General features: G+C 50.8%; 2 protein-coding genes across 3 annotated transcripts in view; one reads left to right on the forward strand and one right to left on the reverse strand.

Moving 5' to 3' along the window:
- The window catches only part of DUSP23 (dual specificity phosphatase 23), a 79,606-nt gene that overhangs the window by 49,819 nt on the left and 12,121 nt on the right, over nt 1–17,666 (reverse strand). The window lies entirely within an intron of this gene.
- LOC115078000 (serum amyloid P-component-like) overlaps nt 1–17,666 on the forward strand; it is a 34,042-nt gene that overhangs the window by 6,381 nt on the left and 9,995 nt on the right. Inside the window, exons 1-2 of one of the 2 annotated variants that reach the window (XM_029580529.1) lie at nt 3,180–3,389; nt 4,516–4,588. In XM_029580529.1, coding sequence (XP_029436389.1) covers nt 4,525–4,588 — 64 coding nt within the window. In that variant the 5' untranslated portion in view covers nt 3,180–3,389; nt 4,516–4,524. Of the gene's footprint in view, nt 1–3,179; nt 3,390–4,515; nt 4,589–17,666 lie in introns of those variants that run through there. The other variant, XM_029580530.1, reaches the window with a different exon arrangement.

Here is a 17,666-nt window from a genome sequence, read left to right on the forward strand (position 1 = left end):
ATGCAGAATATAGGCAGACCCTCACCAAATACAGGAAAAAGAAACCATAAAGCATAAATAGAAACATGCAGGCAAAAACTGAACAGGAAAACCGCAACAAGTCAGATTCTATGCAGTGCAACAATAGAAAAACAGAAATCACCAATCCTCAGACACTAAACAATAAAATCAAGAGATATAATAAAAACACGAATCATAATATTATAAATGTACTAATAAAAAGAATATTTTAAAACAACCGGTGAATGGAGGATCCAATAATTAAAAACTCATAAACAAAATTTTGAATTTCTTAAACACCAATAAAAGACTCAAACAGCATCCAAAAATTAAAACTAATAAGGATAAAATAATTCACACTCTCCATCCCTGAAACCTTTTGATTTCTAGTCACTCAAATTGTCGTGGATTAGTGCGAGAGAGACGCATAAACTTCCTCCTCTCTCTCATGGATATATATCTATCCATACATATACATACACATGCCCTCTCCCTCATACATGCACATAAACACACACACAAGATCCCTCTCTTTCTCACATATACATGCTCACACACACACATGAAGAGTACACCCTATGTTTCAATACCTGATATAAATTGAAGAATTTACTGCCCGAAAAGAACCTACTACTATTTAGACCTCTTATTCCATCATCCCTAGAGCTTGCATCTATCTCGGTGCTCCCTCTCTCACACAAACACACATGCTCCTCTTTCACACACGCCTCCTCTCACACGCACATGCTCAGACACTCCACTTTTGCTCAGACACCCACACATACATACATGATCAGTCACGCATGCCCACACACACACACACACATGCTCAGACACACACAACCTTAAACCCACACAGGTTTCCTCTTGCTCATACATACACTAAGGGCCACCTCCCAGCAGCTCTGGCCCTTCTCTTCTTCCGTGGGACAGATTGGGAGCTGCCTGGTGGCTTGTTTTTTAGTTCTGGCTGCACTGCAGCTCCTCATCTTGACCTTGTGTCTCTGCAACTCACCTTCACAGCTCAGCAGGTTGGGAACTGACACTTGGCCTTACGGCTCCCCCTTTTCTTCGACGCACATCGATCATCTCATCACGCGGTCCTAGGGCTGCTTTTGTGCGCCGCGTGGCACTATGGCTCCTCCTTCTCTTTGCCACATGGCCCTCCGCCACTGCATTTTCGCTGCGTGGCGGGTTAGGAACTGCCACGGGGAGCCCTGCGACTCTCTCCTCTTCGCTGCTGCGGCCCTGCGTCTTCTCCTCTTCCTTGCGGCAGGGTGGCGCCAGCAACTCGCTTAACTCTGTCACGGCTCTGAGGCCGCCGCCACCCTGTGCAAGTGCACAGAGTGTTGCGCCGGCCTGGATATCGACGAAAGCCAGACGTGGCCATGACGGTCGAAGCAAAAGGGGCACAAACCGAAGGCGATGGCAGCGGGGGTGTCAACGGACAGCTGGCATCGATGCACTGCTGCCATGGGGAAAATCGACCGCGAAAAGAAATGTAACCGAATCACCGAAAACACCGACTAGGACACACTACAGGAGGGCAGCAAGAAGGACCCGACGCCAGGACAATGAGGAAAAACCGTGAGAAAATCCAAAGTTTTCCACAAGGCCAAAGATAGCCAAAGTGAGCTCATTCACACCACGAGGCTTACAGCTCCGCGGAAAAAGAGAGACTGGAGAAGGACCCTCACTGTGCCTAGTCAACGTGATAGAAATTTGGACATAAGTTTTCCGCATCGGGGGCTCCATCTGATGATGTCACCCAAATGTGAGGACTAACATTCTGCTTATCCTCAGAGAAACATGAAACAGTTGTTGACTCTTTCAAAAAGTGCAAAGATTAGGGGTCAAACAATGAAGTTAAAAGGTAATAAATTTAAGACTAATAGGAGAAAATATTTTTTTTACTCTACGCATACATTCTGGAAATTGTTGCTGGAGGATGTGGTAAAAGCTGTTAGTGTAACTGGGTTTAAAAAAGGTTTGGACAAATTCCTGGAAGAAAAGCCCATAAACCAGTGGATCCTCCCTATCATTGTGATATAATTTGTACCCTGATATAGCACTGCCCATTGCTTACCCTCCTTCTACCAGGTCCCTTAGATGCAATTGTATCTATTTTTTCATTCAGTGCTATACTTTCTAACTCTCCCACCTTATGTTTTAGACTTCTGGCATTTAACATACAAACATTTGATAGTGTCTTTTCTATTTGTATTAATAATCTGCTTATCAGTGGACAGGGTTAATTTGGAGTCTAACTCAGTTTCTTCTTTGCTTATAGGCACATGGGTTACTATTGCTTTTATTGGAACCTCTCTATCGGGGTGCTCTAACTCCCCTATTTCATTGGTATCTATCAAAGATACCTCCCTCTGAACCATGCGCTGCTGAGCGACTGTTGGCTTTCCCCCGTGTCCTACTTTAAAAGCCGCTCTTTCTCCTTTTTAAAAGCACCAAGCAGCCTGCTTCCACCCTGGTTCAAATGGAGCGCGTACTTTTGTAATAGGCTCCCCCTTCCCAAAAGGGTTGCCAACAAATTTAAAGCCCTCTTCCCTGCACCAGCATCTCATCCACGCCTGCCTCTGAGGACCTGCGCGTGGAACAGGGGAGCATTTCAGAGAATGCCACACCCTGGAGGTTCTGGATTTCAGCTCCCTACCTAAAATCCAGAACCCGCCTTCCAATGTCGTGGGTGCCCACGTGTGCTTGAAATGGCTCAGTGATCACTACTGGAGTGCTAAAGGCTGAAGTCTCAATGCCAAACTTCCATTACCATTGGGCCCCCAGTACGGTGTTTTAGGAGCCAAAGTGCACTGTGATAATTGTGCAAGAAATTGGTGAAAAGAACCCAAAACAATCCTCTCAATAAGTGCAAAATGGAGGAACTGGCCCTTGAAATGACATCACGAATTTCATGTGCAATGCATTTGAGTCTGCTTTTCTTTAGCTGTTACCAATACACATTTAACAGCTAAAAGAAAAGAAAAAAGATAATAGACAGCTCAAATGATTAAAATAATTTGTTGTTTTCGGAGCAGGCAGCCCACAATGTACGCCCTTTCTTCTCAGCCAATCCCTTCCCCAGTCTCACACCCGTTCCTCATCCCAGCTCCAGCACAACCTGCCAGCTGCTTTCAAAATTTGTCCTGCCTTGAGGAGGAAGGAAGGAAGGAAGGAAGGAAGGATGGACAGCAAATAAGGAAGATCTGGGCCAGGCTGGGAAAGTCCCTCGTAATCCTGTGAAATTTTTTCAAGGAAAAAAGAAGACAATAACAACTTGTTGCTTCTTTTTGCGGGCACTTAAGATGCTATATAATCCCAGCACCCCCAGCTCTCCTCTCTAGACGCACAGGACCTGATCTGCGGAGAGGAGATCTCGGGTAAGAGTGATCGTTCCAAACATGATGGGTTGGTGCTTTCAGGGGGGGGGGAGACCGCATTCATACTGGGTGCAACAAAAGAGACTGCCCAGCCTGATCCAGAGGAGGTGGAGCAAGAGACGTTCCAACCAGAACTGAAAGAGTCAGGATGCAGAGCAATCCTCAGCCTCGCAGGGGATCCAAAAGATCCCCCCCCCCCACACACACACACATTTCAGAGTCCTCCTGTCTCCCCCAACTGGTTCTGATAAGTTGGTGTGAAGAGGACACCAAACCAAAAAAAAGTGAGTCACTTCTTCCTGAGGTAGGCCTGGAAGGGCCGAGGATGCACTCTGCACTCTCTTGTTCCTAAGCTGCATGCACCCTCTTTTCAGAAACATCCCGGGCTGCCAGTAAAGCGAGACTGCACAGGATGTTCCTGGGGATTTAGCATACTTTCCTCAGGCGAAAGGGCTTCAGGCAATGCAAGTGAGAGTGCATGCCCAGCTCAGTAAAGAGAGACTGCAGGGTGTGACCCGGGGCAGAGCACCTAGTGCAGCAAGGAGAGATTGCACAGCGTGTTTACCAGGGTGGGAGAGCGTCTCGCTCAGTAGAGCGAGTCTGTGCAGGGTGGTACTTGGGGGGGGGGGGGGGAGGAGGAGGGAGAGTGCCTAGTTCAGTAAGGAAAGCTGCAGATGTGGGGGAGACTGTTTCACTCACAAAGACCACACAAGATGTTACTGGGGGAGTGTCTGGCTCAGTAATAAGAGACATGGCAGGGAGTTACTGAGTGCGGGGATGTCTCACTGAGTAAAAAGAGGCTGCAGAAGCAGTTAATGGGGGAGCGTCTTGCTCAGTAATAAGAGACATCGCAGGGAGCTATTGGAGGGAAGGGGGACTCGCTTAGTGAAACAGGATGTTACTGGAGGTGAGGTCTCAGCAAAGAGGCATGGCACAGAGTATTACTGGGGGAGAGCACATAGCGTTACTGGGTGGAGAGTTTGAAGTTCAGTAGACTGCACAGAGTGTTATCGGGGGTGTCGCGAGGTTGCCTTGCTCTTTAAAATGAAACTTCAGGCTGTGGTCCTGGGATCTCCATGAAGACCTGCATGGTAACATTTCATTCTTTGTTTTCTTCCGGAATCAGCCAGAGAAGATGGAGGGAATCTTGCTGAGTTGTCTCTTCCTCATGAGCATGTCCGGGGCCCTGGCTGCAACAGGTGGGTGCTGGCTCTTAGAGGACCAAAGACATCGTAACCCTGACCGAGGAAAGTCCGGTCGGAAAGAATAAACTGCATGGCACTGCCCAAGTTAGATAAAAAAGAACCAGGGAATCGAGAAGCTTCTGTTTCCGGGGCTGCCTTGGTAAGCTGGAGGCTCCAGGAGCAGAGGCCGTAGGTTCCTCGCTCCCGGCAGGGAAACTGAAGGGGACAGGCCGCTCTCCCTCGTAAAAAAAAACCAAAACCATGGCAGGTGCCCGTCTACCAAACACGGGCACATTTACAGGTGCGGGAAGCATGGACCGACAGGGCCTGCTGTAACTTATGAGGGGGAAGGAGGGGGGATCAGGCCACTGGCCATTGTATTTCATTTTTGGTTTGATGGCATTACTTAGCCAGATATCTTTTGGAGACTTCTGAATAAGTAGCAAGTAATCGGGCCACACCAGGCTGGATAACTAAAAAATCTAAACGGCTATATTCAAACATAGCCAGTAAGGATTTTTAGTTATCCAACGACATGTACTCAGATAACTTTAGGTGAGTATATTCAGCGGACATTTATCCTACTGAATATACAGCACAAGTTAGCTGGATAATTTACCACTACCTAACCTACTGAATTTGCCCAGAATTTGCCTCCTCCCAAAGAGCTGACTTAGGGAAGCCTATCTGGCTCGCCGCACGAGCGGCTCATCTGGCTGGTTATATAGTCCCTTAGAGATGACATTTCAGATAGACAGGGACCCCGGATCAGCCTGGCAGGAGGGGGGGGGGGGGGGGTGAGGTTCAGGGGCTCCGGGCAGTGCAGTAACAGCCCCATCTCTCTCTCTATATTATAAAAATGTTAGGGGCTCCAGGCAATCGTTGGGTCACATCTGCACGTGTGCAATGCCAATGACCTCACCTGGAGCAGAGGGAGGAGCTTCAGGCAGCGAGGGGGGAGCGCAGGGCACAGCAAGTGCAGCCACGGGGCCACGCCAGCACAGGAAAGGCAGGGGGGATTCCCGGGTTCCAGCTCAGACAGCAGAATAGCTGGTGGGGGTCTCCTGGCCCTACCAGCAAAATGAAGCAAGAAACCCCAAAAGATCCAGATTCACTGGCAGAGGAAGAACTGGCGGGGTTTCCCAAGGGCCAGCAGCAAAGCACAGAAAGACAAACGCTGTAGGCCCCAACAGCTGCTGATGATGTCAGAGCCCAAGTGGGAGGGAACTAGGAAAGGGGCAGGCCAGAGTAGGGAGAATAAGGAGGGAGAGGAGTGGGAGAGTGAGAGGGGAAGGGGGCTGGAGGAGGGGAGCAGTGGAGAGTGAGGAAAGAGAGGGGCAGTGGTGGGGTGGGGAGGAGCGTGCACCCCCCCCACCCATGACACCTCCAATGGTCCCCATGCACACACCTCCTACACCACCGACCCAACACACACGCAAAACCCATTCCCCACACGGGCATACTCCAACCCTCCACACATGCATGCACCCACATCTCCACTCCTAACACACACACACCAACTTTCCCCACCACCCAACTCCCCCTACACACACACACACACCAACTTTCCCCACCACCCAACTCCCCCTACACACACACACCAACTTTCCCCACCACCCAACCCCCCCCCCCCCACACACACACCAACTTTCCCCACCACCCAACTCCCCCTACACACACACACACACACCAACTTTCCCCACCACCCAACTCCCCCCCCCCCACACACACACACCAACTTTCCCCACCACCCAACTCCCCCCCCACACACACACCAACTTTCCCCACCACCCAACTCCCCCTACACACACACACACACCAACTTTCCCCACCACCCAACTCCCCCCCCCCCACACACACACCAACTTTCCCCGCCACCCAACTCCCCACACACACACACACACACACACAACTTTCCCCACCACCCAACTCCCCACCACACACACATGATCAGCCACAACTTGGCATGGGCACACACGTGTTCAGTTATTCCCTGACACACACCAGGCACTCACACCAACCCCATACCATATACACACAATCCACCCTCTACACACCCAGGGGGAGGAGAGGGTCGCCCTACCAACACCTACCCACACATACTCCACTCACCACTTATACATCCACTGCTCACAACACATAAACACTGTTCCTAGCGGAGAGGAGAGGAAAAGGGGGGAGAATGCACGCCCAGACCAACCCAACAACATCTACACCACCCCCTCTTCTAACCTACACCCTTTGCCACTGAATGCTGCCCCCCCCCCCCCAACACAGACACCTAGCCCCATTCCTCCACCCACAACAGAGCACGTGCAAGACACTCATAATGTACACATCCAGCTGATGGAGTCATAAAACTCGCTTTTTAACATTGCCATGCAATTATCACTTTCTCTTTTTTTTTTTTTTTTGGGGGGGGGTGTTTCTCTTAACATCCACGCACACTCAGTCAATGGAGGGGGAGGGGTGAAAAATTCTACAGCTCTCTCACCGCCCTTCCTGTCATTAAAGTCTCCTGCCCAACGCAGCTTGCATTCTCCACCCAGGCACAAACATGAAATCCAGAGCAGAGCGCCCACTGGCGGGTCTGGCAAATGAAGCGAGAAGGGGTCAGCGCCTAGTATATATACATGAGATACAACCAAACTGGTGGGGTAGGCCCAAGCAATTGCACGGATAGAGGGGGAATGAGCTATATGCTCATCCCTGATCTAGGGTCTGCTCTACTACTTAATTATTTGAAATAAAAAAAAATGTGAAATTTATGTTGGAGAGTTTTTGGCAGGCTCCAGGACACAGGATGTACCTCTCAAGGGTCAGTTTGTTGAGTTTTTGGGAGCTGTTGAAATACACATCGCAGGCACAGTGCTTGAGAGAGTCAGATACTCATAGGCTACTTTTGAAAAATCCCCTAGGCTGATATTTTTCTGCAGTCCATGCCTAACCAGGACTCCGACTCTGTAGATTATCTGTGTTTAACTGCCTGTCCTTGACAGCCACAATCCACCAATCATTATAAGCTTGATGGCAAATTGTCATCATGGCAGTTACTCACCTCTCAGACTGGAGGGCTCAGGGGATGGGCACAGGGATACAGAGCCGGTCACCTCTAGGACTGGAGGGCTCAGGGGATGGGAGCAGGGATAAAGAGACTGTCACCTCTCAGACCGGAGGGCTCAGGGGATGGGCACAGGGATACAGAGCCTGTCACCTCTCAGACCGGAGGGCTCAGGGGATGGGCACAGGGATACAGAGCCTGTCACCTCTAGGACTGAAGGGCACAGGGATACAGAGCCTGTCACCTCTCAGACCGGAGGGCTCAGGGGATGGGCACAGGGATACAGAGCCTGTCACCTCTAGGACTGGGCACAGGGATACAGAGCCTGTCACCTCTAGGACTGGAGGGCACAGGGATACAGAGCCTGTCACCTCTAGGACTGGAGGCCTCAGGGGATGGGAGCAGGGATACAGAGCCTGTCACCTCTAGGACTGGAGGGCTCAGAGGATGGGGGCAGGGATACAGAGCCTGTAACCTCTAGGACTGGAGGGCTCAGGGGATGCGCGCAGGGATACAGAGCCTGTCACCTCTAGGACTGGAGGGCTCAGGGGATGGACACAGGGATACAGAGCCTGTCACCTCTAGGACTGGAGGGCTCAGGGGATGGGAGCAGGGGTACAGAGCCTGTCACCTCTAGGACTGGAGGGCTCAGGGGATGGACGCAGGGATACAGAGCCTGTCACCTCTAGGACTGGAGGGATCAGGGGATGGGAGCAGGGATACAGAGCCTGTCACCTCTAGGAATGGAGGACACAGGATAGGTGCAGGGATACAGAGCCTGTCACCTCTAGGACTGGAGGGATCAGGGATGGGAGCAGGGATACAGAGCCTGTCACCTCTAGGACTGGAGGGCTCAGGGGATGGGAGCAGGGATACAGAGCCTGTCACCTCTAGGACTGGAGGGCTCAGGGGATGGGAGCAGGGATACAGAGCCTGTCACCTCTAGGAATGGAGGACACAGGATAGGTGCAGGGATACAGAGCCTGTCACCTCTAGGACTGGAGGGCTCAGGGGATGCGCACAGGGATACAGAGCCTGTCACCTCTAGGACTGGAGGGCTCAGGGGATGGGAGCAGGGATACAGAGCCTGTCACCTCTAGGACTGGAGGGCTCAGGGGATGGACAAAGAGATACAGAGCCTGTCACCTCTAGGACTGGAGGGCTCAGGGGATGGTGCAGGGATACAGAGCCTGTCACCTCTAGGACTGGAGGGCACAGGGATACAGAGCCTGTCACCTCTAGGACTGGAGGGCTCAGGGGATGGGAGCAGGGATACAGAGCCTGTCACCTCTAGGACTGGAGGGCTCAGGGGATGGGGCAGGGATACAGAGCCTGTCACCTCTAGGACTGGAGGGCTCAGGGGATGGGCACAGGGATACAGAGCCTGTAACCTCTAGGACTGGAGGGCTCAGGGGATGGGTGCAGGGATACAGAGCCCGTCACCTCTAGGACTGGAGGGCTCAGGGGATGGGAGCAGGGATACAGAGCCTGTCACCTCTGGGACTGGAGGGCTCAGGGGATGGGCGCAGGGATACAGAGCCTGTCACCTCTAGGACTGGAGGGCTCAGGGGATGGGAGCAGGGATACAGAGCCTGTCACCTCTAGGACTGCAGGGCTCAGGGGATGGGTGCAGAGATACAGAGCCTGTCACCTCTAGGACTGGAGGGCACAGAGATACAGAGCCTGTCACCTCTAGGAATGGAGGGCTCAGGGGATGGGTGCAGGGATACAGAGCCTGCCACCTCTAGGACTGGAGGGTTCAGGGGATGGGAGCAAGGATTCAGAACCAGTCACCTCTAGGACTGGAGGGATCAGGGGATGGGCGCAGGGATACAGAACCTGTCACCTCTAGGACTGGAGGGCTCAGGGGATGGGAGCAGGGATACAGAGCCTGTCACCTCTAGGACTGGAGGGCTCAGGGGATGGGCGCAGGGATACAGAGCCTGTCACCTCTAGGACTGGAGGGCTCAGGGGATGGGCGCAGGGATAGAGCCTGTCACCTCTAGGACTGGAGGGCTCAGGGGATGGGAGCAGGGATACAGAGCCTGTCACCTCTAGGACTGGAGGGCTCAGGGGATGGGCGCAGGGATACAGAGCCTGTCACCTCTAGGACTGGAGGGCTCAGGGGATGGGCGCAGGGATACAGAGCCTGTCACCTCTAGGACTGGAGGGCTCAGGGGATGGGCGCAGGGATACAGAGCCTGTCACCTCTAGGACTGGAGGGCTCAGAGGAATCTTGTGCTCCTGGGCTCGAGATAAAAATTTTGCTCAGGTTGTTAGAGACTAATAGCCCTTATCTTCTTAAAGCGAGTCTGGGGCAGATATGAAATCATTTGGGGATCCATTTTCAGCCAACAAAGGTAGCAAGAGGATAGTAATGAAGTACTGGGGTAACCTGCAGGGAGTGGCAGTTAAAGCCTAAAACAGCACGGGTATCAGTGCATCGTGCTTCCTGGAAGGCATGGGGGATCTGCATGGAGCAGCACTTACAGCCCTAAAAGGCACATGGAGGAAGAGGAAGCTGACAGTGGCTTCCATGTGCGAATTTGTATGCACATCTGCCCAAAATAGACAATACGCCACTGCAGATTAGATGAGTCATTTTGTTTTTTATCTGTTGTTATTTATTATACGTTATATAACTCTGGCAGAAAATTCAATAGCACAGCTAAACTGTCCAGTATACCAAACTATCTTAAAGACGGCAAATAACTTTATATTGGCTAACTTAAGTCCTCCCAGAAACGCCTCCAAGTTATCCGGCTTGAGTTTTATCTGGGAAACTACTTTTTCACGTTTTGCCATTTATTTTCTCTCTGTTTCGTCGCCGGGTCCTTCTCGGTGCCTTCCTGTAGTGTCCCCAGTCAGGTTTTTCGACATTCTCGGGTAGGTTTACTTTTATGGTCGATTCCCCCATGGTGACGGTGCCTATGTGCCCGCTGGCCATCACTGCCCACTGCCACTATTCCATTCTTCGGCCCTTTTGTTTCGCTCTGTCATGGCCAAGTCCTGTTTTCGCCGATGCCCCCAGTTCCCATGGACCATGTTGATTACCGGTCTGCATGAAGACTGCATCCTCTACCTGGTGGCATCACATGACCCTGAAGGAAGGTCAGCTTCGATTTGACAAGATGGAGCACCTCTTCGGTTGAAGAAGTCTGACCCATCCGCGATGGTCTCCACTGGTCCAAGTGCCAGTTGACGATCCCCCTCGAGGAAGATCTGGCCATATCTCCTTCTTCCCAGTTAGGTTGGCATCAGCAACGTTCGAGGAGAAGCTGGAGCATCGAGTCCAGATGGTGGTGGAGCAGGCGCTGCAGAGCCACGGTCCTGTGTCACCGACAGAATCGGAGCCAGTACCACCCGTTCTTGTATTGCTTCTGGAGAAGCTCAGTGTGCACATAGATGCCTTACAGACCTAGCTGGTGTTGATTCCCCGGACCGGCATTGGTGCCTACCGGGGCACCAGGGGCTCCTCCGACCAATACAGTGGTTGTTGCCGGTTCCGAGGAGGAGGAAGCTCCATCAGGGCCGGCGGAATCGCCAAGGCTGTAGCCCCCTGTCTAGTTCCATCAGTTTCTGCACATCTGGATAGTGGCAGAGCACATAGGACCCCATCCCCTGAGACATACAGTGAAGATGAGGGACCCTATGACCCCTGGGGGGATGATCAGACGGTATTTTCCTCCGAGGACTCGGATGAACTCCTGTCACACCCTTCTCCTCCAGAGAAGCAAAGGAAGTCTCTGCCTGAGGACTTAACCTTCACAGGTTTTGTGAGGTTGATGGTAGGATTTATTTATTTATCGCTTTTGTATATCGACATTAGTTTTCACATCACATCGGTTTACAGTGTAACAAGCAGAAACTGAAAGGAAATTACATCTGAAAAAATTAAAAAAAAAAAAAAAAAAGGATGATGCCGTGCCCCGGTCCCTCCACCTACCTCGAGGCCGGCCCAGGCCGCAGGAACTCCTCTTCGGCCGCCTGGGCCCGATCTGGCTCCTGCCGCGGCTCTCCCTTCACGAGGGAGATGCCGCCGATCCGACGTGCTTGGCCCCGCCCCCTAGGCGCACGCGCAGGGGCTCAAACATTTAGAGGGGCCAGCGCAGGAAAAGGGAGGACAGCCCTTGGATGACGTCAGATGCTGCAGGGTATTTAAACCCGGAGGCCGGAGATTAAAATTCGCAATCTCCGGCACTCTCCGGCAATCTCCGGCACTCTCCGGAGTGCCGGAGATTAAAATTCGCAAGTATAAATAGTACAATTGACTCTAAGTGCATAATTGGGGCAGCTATACTTTTTATGGCGCCCCCCCAAACACTCATCGAGACCGATGATTATAAATAAAGACAAGCTTACGCTATTATGAGCTTTGATTAGCCTTACTTTTGGGCATTCAATATATGAGGTCTCCATGAGCTTCCCACCGCTCCTCTATTTTCAGGAATCATTTACAAATTGTTGGGGTATTTAAACCCTGCAGCTTGGGCTAAACCTCGCCTTGCAATGAGGTTCACTCTTCCTCAGAGTTACTAGTTGCTGCATCTGGATCCCTGATCTTCTCTTCGGTCTTGGTCTTCTGGATCTTGACTCCGGCTCCGTCTACTGACTCTGGCTTCAGCTTCCGTCCCTGGCTTTGTCTTCGACTTCTGACTCATGGCTTCCTACCTTGGCTCGTCCACTAACTCCGGCTTTAGCTTCCGTCCCTGGCCTTGTCTTCAGCTTCTGACTCCTGGCTTCCGACCTTGGCTTGTCCACCGAATTCTGGCTTCAGTTTCCGCCCCTGTCTGGACTCCAGCTTCTGGCTTCTCTTCATCCTCAGGCGTCCAGTTCTTCGCCCACCAGGAGGCCTCACCTAAGTCTCAGCGGCTTGAGTTCTCACAGGCTCCTCCCGGGGGGATTGCGAGCTTCCAAGGGTGAAGTCTTCCAGGGCCTTCTCCTCAGTGCCGCCTCCCGGCTGTGACATCCACTGTGGTTCCCCACAGTGCATCACCATCTGTCTCAGCCGACTCAAAGGTCCACATCCGTAACACAAGATGCTTGAGATCCTTCAATTTGTGGAGGCTCCTAAGGAGATCACGGTGGTTCCAGTGCATGAGATTCTTTTGGAGTTCCTGCTGAGGAACCCCTCACAGTATCTCCTGTCAATACGAAGGCGGACAGGGTTTATCTGGTCCAGAAGGCTGTCAGATTTGATAAGCGTCAGTTGCCCTGCCAGTCGGTGGTGGTTGAATCGGCCCTCAAAAGGGCCAAGCACTCGGACTCACTCTTTGGCGCCCCCGGGGAAGGACCACAGAGCGATGGATGCTCTTGGGAGGAAGGTAGTCCAAGGCACCATGCTTATTGCCCACATCGCTGCCTACCAGCTTTACATGAGCCAATATCTGCGAAATCTGGAAACAGGTGCAGGAGGTGGCTGAGCAGCTGCCTCAAAAGCAGCAAGCAACCTTCATGTCACTGGTGCACAAGTGTTTTGAGTTTCGAGATGGCATCAAGAGTCTTTGCAGTGGGAATTGGTGCCCGCAGAATGGCATGGCTGTGGGCTTCTGATCTCCGACTGGAGGTACAGGAAGGACTTGCTGATGTGCCATGTACATGAGAGGGGAGAGAATCTCTTTGGAGATAGGGTGAGGGATGCTGTGCCCCAATTTCTGGAATATCTTGAGACCCTCCAACAACTCTCCGCCAGCACTCTGTACCCGTCCTCCTCTTCTAGGAGGCAATCGAGGCAGGGGCCATGGAAGTCCTTCTTTCGCCAAAGAAAGTACTATTCTCCACCTCCTCGATCCCGTCCTCAACATCAGAGCTCTCGTGGCCATCCCAGGCAGCAGAGAGCTACCAAGCCTAAGCCAGCTCCTCAGTCAAAACCAGGGATGGGGTTTTGACTAGGCTGCAGGGAATATCTGCTGGCCGCCTCTACCCAAGGTGATGGACCCTCCAGTCGGGGGTAGGCTGCAGTTCTTCGTGAGCCAGTGGCCCAGTGTAATCTCAAACTAGTGGGTTCTGTCCATCGTCCATCTGGGGTACCAATTAAATCTATTAGGTGTCCCACCAAATTGCCTTCTGTGTCCATCTTGGGGGCCAGTAGTGCATCAGGAAGTACTGCTAGCAGAGTTCTTCTCCCTCTTAACAGCCAGAGCGGTCGAGCCCTTTCCACTACAGCAAAGAAGGTGGGGATTTTACTCCAGGTACTTCCTGATTCCAAAGAGAACAGGAAGACTTCATCCCATCCTAGTCCTGATGGCCTCAAACAAATTTCTAAAAAAAAGAAAAGTTCAAGATGGTTTCCCTAGGCATATTGATCCCCCTTTTGCAAAAAGGGGACTGGCTATGCTCCCTTGACCTAAAGGACGCATACACTCTTATCGAGATCTTCATCGGTCACGGGAAGTATCTCTGATTCATGGTGGGAAATCAGCACTTCCAGTACTGGGTGTTGCTTTTCAGGCTCGTATCTATCCCACGGATATTCACAAAATGCACTCCACAGACTGGGAGTGCGTGTTTTCCCTATCTGGATGGTTGGCTGATCAAGAGAATGTTTCGAGCAGGGGTAGCCAGATCTATGCGCTTGAGCATTTGGTTCTTAAAGTCACTAGGGTTCATTTTCAACTACCCAGAGTCCCATCTCACTCCATCATATCAATTGGACTTCATCGGAGCCCTACTATACACAGCTTAGGACAAGGCCTTTCTGCCGTGCCAGAGGGCTGTCTCAATAGCAGCCATCGTGGCAGAGGTTCAACAGAGCCAGCAGATATCGCAGTGATAGGGAGGATCAACTTGGTGGGGGTGTGGCACTTTATGTCCAGGAGGGTATAGAGTCCAACAGGATAAAGATCATACAAGCGACTAAATGCTCAGTAGAATCTATATGGGTAGAAATCCCATATGTGTTGGACAAGGGTATAGTGATAGGAGTATACTACCGTCCACCTGGACAAAATGGTCAGACAGATGATGAAATGCTAAGAGAAATCAGGGAAGCTAACCAATTTGGCAGTGCGATAATAATGGGAGATTTCAATTACCCCAATATTGATTGGGTAAATGTTACATCAGGATTCGCTAGAGACATAAAGTTCCTGGATGTAATAAATGACTGCTTCATGGAGCAATTGGTTCAGGAACCAACAAGAGAGGGAACTATTTTAGATTTAATTCTTAGTGGAACGCAGGATTTGGTAAGAGAGGTAACGGTGGTGGGGCCACTTGGCAATAGTGATCATAACATGATCAAATTTAAACTAACAACTGAAAGGGGGACAATAAGTAAATCTGTAGCTCTAACACAAAACTTTCAAAAGGGAAACTTTGATAAAATGAGGAAAATAGCCTTAGCCTTCTAACTGGCATGGATAGAAGTCCATTGACAGTCTACCCAACTTTTTGTTTCTTTTGATAAGAATAGGTTAGGCATTGCTGTTGCCAAGCAGACACTATTCAATTGGCTAGTAGATTGCATCTCCTTCTGTTATGCCCAGGCGGGACTGCATCTTGGGGGTCATGTCAAGGCTCATTCTGTCAGAGCCATGGAAGCATTGGTGGCCCACTTATGAACAGTTCCTGTGGAGGAGATCTGCAAGGTTGCGACTGTTTTGCCCGTCAGTCGCAGACGGCTGCGACCACTATTGCTCACCTCTTTCTGCAGCTTCCTGACTCTGTATGGGAAACCATATGGGAAACTTTAGTAGTGTTAAATAAAAATTTCACTTTATCTTTAAGACCATTGGTAAAAAGAATAGAAAATGTTGATGCTAGAGTAAATAATATAATAGCTGATAACATTAAAAGAGACCAGGTAATAGAGTCAACTAAGGTAGAGCTAAAGAAATTGGTTGAACAAAATACATTGCTAATAAAAGAAAATCAGTATGTTGCGATCCCGGGCCGTGCCCCGGGATCCCCACTCACCACGCGGCCTGCCCCGGCCTCGGGAGCTCCCCTCCGGCCATCCAGGCCCAAGACGCGGCCTACCGCGGCGTCCTCCCTACGAGGGAGATGCTGATGCCGATCCGCTGCTGGCCCTGCCCCCTAGGCGTTCGCACAGGGGCTCCAGATTTAAAGGGGCCAGCGTGGGAAACCTGAAGACAGCCTCCTTGTGACGTCGGACGCTGCTGGGTTATTTAAACCAGGCAGTCACAGCTAACCCTCGCCTTGCAATGAGGTTCACTCTTCGGAGTAGCTAGTTGTGCTTCCTGCTTCCCAGTTCCTGTCGTCTGATTCCTGGCTCCTGACCTTGCTTCATTCTTCGACTCCGGCTTCAGCTTCCGTCCCTGGTTTTGGCATCCGACATCTGATTCCTGGCTCCTGACCTTGCTTTGTTCTTCGACTCCGGCTTCAGCTTCTGTCCCTGGTTTTGGCCTCCGACATCTGACTTCTGGCTCCCGACCTTGGCTTGTTCTGGACTTTGGCTTTGTCTCTCTCCACTGCTGCAGGTACTTCTTCACTCGCCCGTAGGTTTCTCCTAAGCCCCAGCGGCTCGGGCCCTCGCGGGCTCCTCCCAGGGGACCGCGGGCTTCCAAAGGTGAAGTCTCTCCTGACCTCCTGGGCGCCCTGTCATCGTCGAATACCTAGACAGGCTGCTCTTCTGATCCTTAGTCGCATAGGATCCACCTAAGACCAAGAGGCCCGGGTCCCTACGGGCTCCTCCTGTGGGGACCTCAGGCTTCCAGTGGTGAAGCTCTCTTCGAAGTCTCTCCTCAGCGTCGCCTCCCGGCTGCGACACCCAGTGTGGGGTTCCACAGCACGACACCTGCCGTCTCAGCCGGCCCAAGGATCCACGATCCTAACACAGTATGTTGTAAGGAAAATGGAGAATCTTGAAAACCGGATCCGTAATAAAAATTTAAAGTTGGTAAACTTCCCTAAGTTACCAGAAATTTCCGCGAAATAAATGAGGAATAAATTTGCATTGGAATTTTTAAAAAATTCCTCAGCAAACTTTGCCTCCATTGAATCAAATTTACTATCTTCCTTCGTGGAAGAAGGAGAAGGAAAAGGATCAAGATTTTCAAGAGATTTCTCCTTTGAATGTATCAGATTTTCTAGAATCATCTAATATAGGGGAGGCCCAACCGGCTACAATGATTACCGTATTTCCTTTCTTCTAAACACGGATAGAGATTGGGTCTTAAGGCTACATTTTAGAAATATTAAGGAAAAATTCTACCAGTTAAATGTGAGAATTTTTCCAGATGGCACTAAAGAACCACAAACAAGAAGAAAGCAATTCTTACTAATGAGACCAAAACTTTTACAGATGGGAGCCTTGTTTAAATTAAGGTTTCCATGTAAATGTTGCATATTCTATCAAAACATTAGGTATTGTTTCTTTCAGCCTTCGCAGTTGACAAAATTCATTGTAGATAGAATTAAGGATGAAGGCTTGGTTATAACAGCCCCTTAGAGAGTTACGGATAGTTCTCCAAATAATAAAGTAACTCCCTAGTTAGGAAGGTACTCATTTCCTTAATTTTTCGTATAGGCATTAAATAACCTTCAAGTGATTTAAGGTAAACTCCTTCTATTTGAGGAACTTTGGAAATAATGGTCAAAATAAAAAAGTTTTCCAATTTCCTAGCGTGTAGCAGATGGACTCAGGACCAATGGGTATAGTGTACTCCTCCTAGCAGTTTGGAGACGGATCAGATTTCAATCTGACGTCAGCCCCTAGTACATATACCCCTGCAGGAAGTGCAGCTCTTCAGTATTTTCCGTCTCCATAGCAGTTAGGAGCTATCTGCACACTCTCACAGCGTTAGAACAAACTCAAAGAAGAGAATCCAAATTTAAAGGAGAAACCTACCTGAAAACGAGCCCCGCTCTCCTGCGGTGATACCCTAAGGTCCCTCCCCCAGTCGAGATTCCCGAGGTGATTTCCATGGTCCCTCGGAGGTGAGCCTCGTTCTGACGGCCGAATCGCGGCGAGGACCTAGCCCCCGATACTCGGGCGCGGCTGAGAGGCAGCGAGTGCACCCTCGAGCACGGTGGTGAAGGTATTTGCCCTTTCCTCCCGCAGCCGGAGAC

This window comes from Rhinatrema bivittatum, chromosome 16 (assembly GCF_901001135.1).
Source record: "Rhinatrema bivittatum chromosome 16, aRhiBiv1.1, whole genome shotgun sequence".
NCBI classification, from domain to species: Eukaryota; Metazoa; Chordata; class Amphibia; order Gymnophiona; family Rhinatrematidae; genus Rhinatrema; species Rhinatrema bivittatum.